The sequence below is a fragment of the Molothrus ater genome, chromosome 7 (genome assembly GCF_012460135.2).
Source record: "Molothrus ater isolate BHLD 08-10-18 breed brown headed cowbird chromosome 7, BPBGC_Mater_1.1, whole genome shotgun sequence".
NCBI lineage: Eukaryota > Metazoa > Chordata > Aves > Passeriformes > Icteridae > Molothrus > Molothrus ater.
The window spans coordinates 38,019,370-38,027,604 of record NC_050484.2 but is presented as its reverse complement, the minus strand read 5'-3'; the positions used below and the strand labels follow the sequence as shown (position 1 = coordinate 38,027,604).

The 8,235-nt window shown below is 45.2% G+C and overlaps 1 protein-coding gene across 7 annotated transcripts in view; it reads right to left on the bottom strand.

The window, feature by feature from the left end:
• Window positions 1-316: 316 nt before the first annotated feature.
• PKP4 (plakophilin 4) overlaps window positions 317-8,235 on the bottom strand; it is a 69,014-nt gene continuing 61,095 nt past the window's right edge. For 5 of the 7 annotated variants that reach the window (XM_054515395.1, XM_054515390.1, XM_054515394.1 and 2 more), the window contains 6 exons: window positions 6,411-6,606; window positions 5,552-5,636; window positions 5,325-5,442; window positions 2,620-2,751; window positions 1,850-1,923; window positions 317-1,379 (listed from right to left, as the gene is read on the bottom strand). In XM_054515395.1, coding sequence (XP_054371370.1) covers window positions 1,128-1,379; window positions 1,850-1,923; window positions 2,620-2,751; window positions 5,325-5,442; window positions 5,552-5,636; window positions 6,411-6,606 — 857 coding nt within the window. In that variant the 3' untranslated portion in view covers window positions 317-1,127. The remainder of the gene's footprint in view (window positions 1,380-1,849; window positions 1,924-2,619; window positions 2,752-5,324; window positions 5,443-5,551; window positions 5,637-6,410; window positions 6,607-8,235) is intronic. The other 2 variants (XM_054515391.1, XM_054515393.1) reach the window with 1 other exon arrangement.

Sequence of the window (8,235 nt, the reverse complement as noted above, 5' to 3'; positions counted from 1 at the left end):
CTTCAGAGAGCAAGACGAGGGGTAGAGGGGTGATGGAAAGAAAGCAGGCTAGAGTTCTGAAGTATCTTGGATTGCCAATACCAAAAGTAAAAACAGAAGCCTGAGGAATCTTGGTAGGAAGGTGCTGGATTTAGCACTTTGGGCCACCAGCCTGACACATTCAGGACATTTCCACTGGAGAGAGCTGCGAAAATGGCCCAAATGTTTTGATATGTTTAACCTGCTTAAGAACATGCAATTAGACTTAATTTTCATGGTATTTGTTTCTGAACATCACACAGAGAAAATAATAAGAAAAAAATGAACAGGGAACAGCTTTCCATGGATGAGACTTCCATATTTATTGTTATTCCATGTGCATAGAAAATGGCAGTGAAGTTCCTTATGAAATAGGCAGGGAATGGGAGAGATATGGATATACTGGACTAGACTTTGTGCTTCAAAATTACACTATTCATTTTTTAAAATTTGGGCTCTTCTTAGAATTCACAACACTTTCTTGGTTTTGGGGTTTTTTTTGGTGCATGATGTTTCAAATTCCTTTTCCAATGACACACTGCATTACAAATGGATGGCACTTGAGACCAATGTGGCATTTCCATATTTACACCGACAAAGAAATTTACATGACGCAGTAGCATACAATCCTGACATTCAGTAATAGCAATAAAACAAGGGCAGCCATTGGATTTTTTCTGTACAAACTATCAGAACAAGACTTTTATTCACATTAAAAAAATCGGCTTTAATTGCTCTGACCTACACACTTTCCAAATTCATCATACTCAATTCTCAAACCTTTCATCACATCGCCCACACCCTCACCAGACTACAGGAGCTACAAGTAATGATACCTAACACCTAAGCAGAGCAAAACCATCCCTGCCAGCTTTTTCTCCTGACAATTCCTCACTCAAAAAAACCCCAAAAAACCAAAAACAAATAAACAAAAAACAACCCCAAAACCAAGCCACCACCCCGCCCCCCCCCCCCCCAAAAAAACCAAAACACCAATCATCCTTTTTCCTTCTTTTCTTTCACTTTCATATTTCTTAGCCAAAACAACATGGGGCCATTCCAGTCCTTCTCAAGCCAGACAAGAAGCACGCTGGGTTCTTCTCTCTGTGCTACACCCAGGAGTCAGGAGAGCCTGGGTACTGTTCTGCTCGGTAAGAAGATCGTCTGGTGGAATAAAAGTCTACATAATTGGTGGTCGATTTCAGTCCATACTGTGTTGTGTAATCTGAAGTAGCAGGAAAGTGAACTCGATCATCAAAGTAAGGATCCTCGTAGCTGTGTGGGGACTGCAGGTACAACCGATAGGCATCGTAGTTTTTCCTGGTGCTGTCTTCTTGGCTGTAGTACAATTGCTGATGCTGCTGGTAAAATGATATCAAAATAAACTTTCAAAAATATAATTAGCTGAGAAAATACTGTACCCAAGTGCAGCTCTACCCATGACAGTAATGTAGGTTCCAAACCTCCGTGAAATATACCCAGGGAAATGGAGGAAATGCCCCTGAGTTTGCTTTGTGTCTCCTCCTACATCACTTGAAGGGAGTAATTCCAAAAGTGCACGATTTTAGAGCTCAAGTACAGTAAGTACAGAACCTGGCCACACCCACCAAAACCAGCCCAAACCCAATCTGAGTCAGAAAAGAGGTCTCAGATCCCACTGTAAGAAGGTGCTAAAACATGTGACTCATATGGAACCAGCCAGGCTCCATCAGCCCTGAGGGAGCCAGCTCAGGGCACTGAGCCAGGACAGTGGAACGGGGCATGTGGCCAGAGCCCCAGGCCTGGCCCCTCCTGCTGGGCCTGGGCAGCCTGAACACACCTCTGGGCTCACCTGCAGCCGCCGGTTCTGCTCTCTCGCTGGTGAGGAATAGGAACTGATGTAAATTGGTGAAGCTTTGCTAGAACCTGGGAGAAAAAGGTTTAATGCATAACTTCAGTCTGTTCATTCAGCAGTAAGTCTATTGGTTTTTATCTTGCCTTTTATGTAGCACCCATACTATTAAATCTGCAGATTTCAGTACCTGCTAATGATACAATGTAATACCAGAATGAAGGCAAATGTCCCTCAACAGCATTTACAGCAAAGCCAGGAGGCTTATGTTGCTGTTTCTCATTTTACAGACTGAAAATCTTTAAAGCAAGGAGTTTCCTTCTCTTTAGTCACTGTCATCTCTTGTTTCGCTACTTGTGTGACATAGTAGGAAGGAAAAGAGAGATCAGAGAAAAATGAAATCTTGATATAATTTAGTAATATAATAATATACAACTGCACATTAAAATTTATAACATCATCATTATAATATAATGTACATAATAATACAATTTCCTGTTCTAGTATTTTAAATAAAAATAAGAATTTCAACTGCCTCTCACCTCCCAGTATAGAAAGGGATCTGTGTTTACTCTGGTACTGGGCAGTTTTACAGAGGACAGCAGAGCTGGTGACACCCTGCCCTGTGCCACAGCCAGGGACTACAAAGAATGGAAAGGGAAAGCAGCAGCTGGTAGCAAGCCTGCTAATGCAGTAGTCTGTGTATGACTGTGAACTCTTCCCCCAAGGGATAGTTCCCTGTTCCAGAAGATGGTCAGCTGGTCTCTTACCAGTGTAGATGTCTTTATGTGCAATGACATCGCCCTGGCTACTGTAATACTGCATAGAAGGGTGCGTCCTGTCGTACTCGGAGCGAGGCTCTCTGATTCCCAACAAAGCCGGGGACGAGGACGTGCTGCCAACTGACAGGAAAAGAGAGGTTCTCAACATTGACAACAAAAGCCTTTTGCACAGCCAGCCTTCACCACTGCCTGCTCCAAGTGCTCACTACCAGGGGATGGGTAAGGACAGAACAGCCGGAGCTATTCCTGGGTGAACACCCTAGAGCTGCCAGCCAGGTACCAGAGACTGCAAGGGGCACTCACTGCTCTCTGGTGCTCGCAGGCAGACGCAGGACTTTTGTGCCACTCACAGCCCAGATATGGGACCTTACCATGCTGGGACATCACCTGTGTGGAGGCAGAAGATGACACTCTGCTAATGGTGACGGTTTATCTAAGTTACACTTAAACACAATACTTAAGGCTACCCTGTCACTTGTCCAACCTACCTGGCCTCAGTGACCCCTGTATACACAGGTGCGTCCTGGGCATGGTGTGCTCTGGGAGGCCAATGGCCATGGGGGGATCCCAGCTAGGGACCACTTGTGTTCCTCAATAAGCAGCTGAATCTCAACTGCCGTTGTAAGAAGTTCTGCTAAATCCTCCCTGGTCTACATATCCCTTGGGCTTTGTTGGCTCAGAAAGACTCCAGCAATGGGAGTAAAATAGTTAAAAACAATTTCTATAAATTTTGAATCAAAATATTAGTTCAATGATAATCTTCCTCCACTGATGTGTCCGTTACATCATAGCTCAGAATTCTGTGTTTTTATGGATAATTTAATTACTGGTATTTTCCTGGCACATTCATGGCTAAATATGCCATGTTGTTAAAAATCTGACATGGGTCAACATAATAATGTGTGTTTTAATGATGAAGTGACTGAAACAAGAACAACTGTTTCAGGCCAAGCGTATCTGTTCCAACAGGCATCTGCTGTGCTCAGCAGGATGCTGCACAGCCCCTCTGGGGATGTGGGCCTTTCACCAACTTCCACTGACTCCCTTGGGCTTGGCTGTGCTCTAGAGCAGAAAAGCAGACACTTCCTATTAGGAGTTTTTACTAAACCCTCTTTGAAATACAACATCCTCTGAATATTAAATTAAAGCTGCTCATCTACTTCCTACTTGTCATTCAAAGAACTGGAGTAACACCGTTGTTCTGCTGGTGTATCCTGGGAAAGAAAAAGCCGAGATAGAAATTTGACAGTTGGTGTCAGAATATCCTTTTACACTTGGGTAGAATCCAGTCATTCCCTGAGCATAAGCTGTACTGGCTGTCTTGGTGGGTGAGAGGAACTCTGGCATAAACGCCACAACAGGTTTACTTCTTGTAGGAAAACAAATCCCTGGTGGAGTCCTTGTTTTTCAAGTCAACCATGTCATAAAGGAATGTGTGAGGGTTATTACTTTTATGTAAATAAGCAATTAAACAAGAGTGTTGTAGGAACTGGTCACTAATTTTAGCAGTCACAGCAGGTAGGCATTTCTCAGTATTAACAGAGATCTGCTCCAGATAGTTTCTAGAAGAGTAAATTGGGTAGAATAAAATGCCATATGATGACAAAATAGAAGGCTTCAGGTGGTTTTGTATCAGCTGTCTTGAAGATCTAAGTCCTAACACTGAACACACTGAAGGAACAAAGGTGACAAATAAACAAGGAAGAGTCAGAAAAGTAAGGGTTTTGGGTTTGGTTGCTCATTCTTATGGAACATGACATAGTTGGGAATGAAAATGAGCTCCTCACTGTGGGTGTGTTGCTGTTTATGCTGCCAGGTCCCCACGTTCCATGAGGCCACTCCACAATCCCCACACAGCACAGGACAAGTGGCTTTGAACGGGGCAATGGTTGGTAACAACGTCCAGCTCGATTCATTGAGGATTTCACTTTGCAGGAACAATTCAGGGAGTACTCAGAGCATGTGAAGTACTTTGCTTAAACACCAATGTTGCGGTGTGAAGCAATTTCCTGTTTCACCTTTCCCAGTCCCTCAGGTGTGCCAGCCTCTCCCTTCCCCTCCCCCTTGTCCCCTTGCTAGGTGCTGTCCGTCAATCTTAACATTCCAGCAAGGCCCTCGTCTGGTTGGTGACGTTCAAAAGATGCTTCTCAGCCCTGGGGTCATTGGCCCGTCCGGGTGTCATTGTCCTCTGAGACTGCCCGCCTCCCACCTGGTTGGTGGCACACCTGCCCCTTCTCCTCCCCCTCCCCCCGAGCTTAAAAAGACACGGGACCATGCAGTCGGCATTCTGTTGGAGCTGTTACAAGATTCAGAGATCTGTGACCATGGGATAAAACTCTGGATTAAACCCTACGGCAGAATCCGTCTCCTTTTCCTCTTCACCTCGCCTAAAGCCTTTCCACCAGAGGTAAACCTGAGTTCCTGCTTGCCTGCACTTGTTCCAAGTGCCAGCTGCTACATCCAGCCAGCCAAAGGTGTCTCTGAAGTGAAACCACCACAGCTGCCACCTCTGGTCAAGCAGCAAGGGCCGGACGAGCCCAGGCACGTTCCATCCGGTAATATCGGGATCATATTCCAATACACCAAGGAGCACCAGCCTGACCTCTGTGTTTTAAATGGGATTAATACCAAACTGAGAGGTGTTTGAATTAAAAACATGGGACAGCAGGTCCCCTTCACCCTCCCTGACTGACCTGACTGCATGACAGGTGACATCTGCTGATTTGCTGTAGATAGAGAAGGATGGGATTTGAACCTCTCTCGTTCCAGTGTTGATACAGGTGTAATAAAGTGACTTTGATTCCATCCGTCCTATGGAGTGGCAAAAAGAAAAACACATCAGAATATGGTGCAAGTTATAAATAAATAGGAGGAGTTTTTGTGGCACCATTTTCCAGTGTAAGCTAATTTTACAATTTACCTTTTTGTAAATGCTCCGGAGGTCTCGGTACTGCCACAGCGTGTTCAGTACCTGGGCCGCCGCCTTGACAACCTTCAGTGAGGACCTGAGGAGGTGAAGAATATGGCAGTGTGAGAAAGCCACTGAATTCCACTTCAAATGAACAGTGTTCCCGAGCTTTGTAACAGCCTGAACCTGCTGCTGTGGGGCAAACCAGACCCTGCATCACCAGCGTGAGCACAGCCAAGGCAGCAGCCTCACCACAGATGGGGCTCCTGCTGCCCCATCCACCAGCCACAGGGGCCTCCTGCTGCTGACCCACCACACGCTCACAGGTTTCATTTCCACTAGACAACCACAGTGCCAGCAGAGAACTTGTCTCATGACCTCCCTGGAGCCCTGATACAGTGGGCAGGACCAGCTCCCCTCAGCCAGCACTTGCTTGGCAATGCTGTTCGAGGGCATTCCCCTGGCCATGTTCTCCTGCCACTGACCAAAGGGCTGCACTAGATACAATTCAGAGTTGCTGGAATACATCCTGACTAAGGTGCCCACAGAGTCTGACTTGGAAAAGCTCCAAATATTTTATTAATCTTGTAGGTGTTGAAGAGGTGACTGGCTAACTCATTGAACCTGAACAGGTCCCATGACCATGGTAACTGTGAGCTGCTGTACAAGCCTCCAGAAGCCTGGGACAGAGAACACTGCCCAAGACAGTGGTACCAGTGCCTCCTCCCTCCCAGTGAGACTCCAGCTGACAGCTCCTCAGACCCAGACTGCAAAGGCAGATTCTTTTTCACTCAAAAAAAGCATTTCCCTCATTGTTAAGCATTGTAAATGGACACAAACAGCTCAGGTATGGTCTTTGCTGCCTACTTGCCTGTCACCTCTTCCCTTTGTTATGTTGACCAGCTTCTCTATCCCACCGGTGTCGGCGAGGGCCTTGGCATTCTCCATGTTCTTGCTGGTGACCTCGTGCAGGGCGCAGCAGATCGCGGCCACCGTCTCGTCCGACAGGATGCTGGGCCCGTTGCCTCCTGGCAGCCGATTGACCAGGTCTCGCATCGCGTACTTGCCTGGAAACACACCCACAGAACCAGGTCAAAACCGCAGCTTGGTCCTTCAGGCTGGAAATGGCAGGATTCAGCATAAAACTGCAGCTGAAGGCAGTGAGAAGCAGCACAGCACCAAAATCCGCCAAGAATTCACATTTTACACACAGCCCAGGGAGACCACGTGACAATTGTTGAATTTTTTTTTTCCTTTTAGCTTAGAAGTGTGGGAAGCTGAATTCTGCACTAAAAGAGGAACATTTTTAAACAAGAATTATTTGGAGAAAGAAGAATTGTTCAAGGAAAAATGTTAGGCTACTTATTATGACTGACAGAGCAATGCATATTGCTGGGCTTCATCTATGGGAGGATTAAAGGAATCCTTACAGTAACTGGAAATTCTTTCTTCTGGATGTTCTGTTCACCTTGTTTGCTACCTGTCAGTGCTCAGCTCTGTCAGGCTCCAGTTGCTGACTGATGCCAGAGATAAGCTGCACACAAGGGACAGTAACTAAGATAAGGTCAAGGTTTCTTCCTGTTTGGGCTGTACTCTTAATTGAATGATTAATTGATTTTATAGTAGACATGTATTTGCACATAACAGTGAATAAAGAAGGAGCTTTGCACAAAGTCATTTGCTATCTATTTGCATAATGTGTCTGAAAGGAAAAAAAGAAACAAAAAGGAATTCTGCAGGCAAAAGGAAACACTGGGAAATTATCCCCACAATGGCATCTGCAGCAATACCCTGCCATTGCAAATGCTTTAGCAAGCTCAGCCACCTGCTGCATGTTCCAACATATACTGTAACTTGCTAGAGTCCTCATCTCTTATTTCCTTCAGTGTGACCCTGTGAGCCCATTGTTCCTTTCCTATACCAGCAGAGAAGCTCCTAAAGATGATTTCTAGCATGGGATAGTGCAGATCTTGCTTCACATCTGGCAATGTTTTATCCAATGGTCTGTTTCAGAGTGTGTCTGAGGCCAGAAATTCTTTCAGAGGTACAGCTTTGACAGGGAGAGGGAGCAGGTGGAGGACCATTCCTGAGCTGAAAAGTTTTGCCAGCAATCGAAGAAACATACTGACAAAAGAATATCACCTGAATCTGACCTGCACAGGGCTGGTGCTATGGAATAGAATTCTCTCTTTACACAGTCCTCATTTGCGCTGCCGGAAAACACACTCTAAATATCCCAGATGAGAAGCTTCAGAAACAGATAACAAAGTTCTGTCACCTGTATTTCTCTTGGTGAGAATAACGATCCTCCTATCTCTATGAACAGTTGTTATAGCCTTGACCCCACATTCTATACACAGAAAATGCTTTTGTAACAAAATGAGATTTTCTTATATCACACCATTTGTTAACAGGGTTCACTGAACCCACAGCAGCCTGATGCTGAAGCATGCTCAACACTACCAGATTGAGAAAACTCAGGAAAGCTGATTGACATTTTGTTGGGGCTTCTTAATGCTAGATAAAAAAGGCACTGATGAATGCTTAAAGGGTTAAATATTAGAAGTGACAAGACCGTAAGTTTTTTCTAGCAAGCACCTCTGTTGATGACTTAGTTCAGCAAAGACACAGATGATGCTCTACATCTGTGTTTTCCTGGAGAAGATTTCTTCCCTCTCTTCCTGTTCAAGATTGTT